General features: G+C 38.1%; 1 protein-coding gene across 1 annotated transcript; it reads left to right on the top strand.

Annotated features, from left to right (window-relative positions):
* Positions 1-388: 388 nt before the first annotated feature.
* Positions 389-1,312, top strand: LOC117349733 (olfactory receptor 5V1-like). Its single transcript, XM_033923325.1, has one exon. It carries the CDS (start codon positions 389-391, stop codon positions 1,310-1,312), a length of 924 nt encoding a protein of 307 aa, XP_033779216.1.
* The last annotated feature ends 327 nt before the right edge of the window (positions 1,313-1,639 follow it).

Raw genomic sequence — 1,639 nt, 5'->3', positions numbered from 1 at the left:
CTTTGAAGATGTTATGCAAATTAAAATTAATTACAACATTGTTAATCCTTTAGTTCATTAAAGAACAGCATCTAAAACCTAAAAAAAACCTCCCAAAAACAGAATATAAAGACTTTTAATTAACATAGATATTAACATTCTTAGCTGGCTATCCCTAAAGATAATAACAGGTGGTTTAATCCTAAATGATATGACAAAGCCAACCTTCATAACCCAACCAGCTCAGTGTATTATCAAAATTAAACCTTTTTCTTTCATTTGGTCCTGGTTATTGCATCAGTATTTTTGCCGTATGCAATGATATTTGTATTTGGCCACATCGTTTTCTAATTTTGATGTTTTCCTTCATTCTGTCTCTTCCTCCTCCTTGAAGCTTTAAAACAGTGAAATGGTAAATCGTACCAGTATAACAGAATTCCTGATTCTTGGATTCCCAGAGTTTCCAGAGTTGCAGCTGCCTCTCTTCACTCTCTTCTTGCTCCTCTACCTGATGGCTGTGCTGGGGAACCTCCTTGTTATCTGCATAGTTTGTGCCGATCAACACCTGCACATTCCCATGTATTTCTTCTTGACTAACTTGTCTGCCTTAGACATCTGCTCTTTGACTTCCACTGTGCCTAAAATGCTGGCAATTCTGGGGGCAAAGAACCAGAAAATATCTTTTGTGGGATGCATTCTGCAGACATACTGCTATATGATGTGTGCATCTACCGAATTTATTCTTCTCACTGCCATGGCATATGACCGCTATGTTGCAATATGCAACCCCTTGCGTTACCTCAACATCATGAATAAGAGGGTTTGTGCTCTTTTGGCAGCTGCCTCATGGATAACGGGTTTATTAGAATCTCTGCCCCATGCTATCATTGCATCCCAGTTTCCTTTCTGTGACTCCAATGTAATAAATCACTTCTTCTGTGAAATTGCGGCCCTGGTGAGACTTTCTTGCTCAGATACTTCAATAATTCAAACTATGAACTATATTCTAGGGATATTTATAATCTTCCTTCCATTTCTCCTAACCCTGACATCCTACATGTTTATCATTTCTACTGTCCTGAAAATCCGCTCTTCAAAGGGCAAAAGCAAGGCCTTCTCCACCTGCTCCTCCCACCTTACAGTCATCCTTCTGGCATATGGGACTATCATAGGAGTGTATATGCACCCTGGGTCAATGGATACTGCAGATCCAAACAAGTTACCTATTACAGTTTATATAGTTACTCTCCCACTGCTAAACCCTTTGATTTATAGCTTGAGAAGCAAAGAGTTGAAAGTGGCCCTGAAAAAAGCAATCAGCATGACCCACTAAAGACTTCACTATCCTGCTCCCTATGACTCAACAAACCATGCTTACTCTTTATACTATGACTTATGAAAATAAGAACCCTTGCTGTTCCTATAGTACATTGATTGATGTATGTCAGACATAATTTACAAATGGCTACATGTTTTGACACAGTCTAATCGAATCAAATGTTCACATCGGGATTTGGACATAGATAAAAGCTTGGGATTTGAATTCAGTTACTTTTTCTTATAAGGCAGATAGAAAATAAGTAGGTATGATTGTTACTCAATGAGAATAGAAATATTAATATGGACTGATAGTGATACTGTTTTGAAGATGTGGCACATG

Source organism: Geotrypetes seraphini, chromosome 16 (genome assembly GCF_902459505.1).
Source record: "Geotrypetes seraphini chromosome 16, aGeoSer1.1, whole genome shotgun sequence".
NCBI lineage: Eukaryota > Metazoa > Chordata > Amphibia > Gymnophiona > Dermophiidae > Geotrypetes > Geotrypetes seraphini.
The sequence above is the reverse complement of the archived record's forward strand: the minus strand, read 5'-3'. Positions and strand labels throughout refer to the sequence as shown.

Excerpts from the sequence above, each read along its gene's own strand:
- LOC117349733 (XM_033923325.1), top strand. The coding sequence starts at position 389 with ATGGTAAATCGTACCAGTATAACAGAATTCCTGATTCTTGGATTCCCA.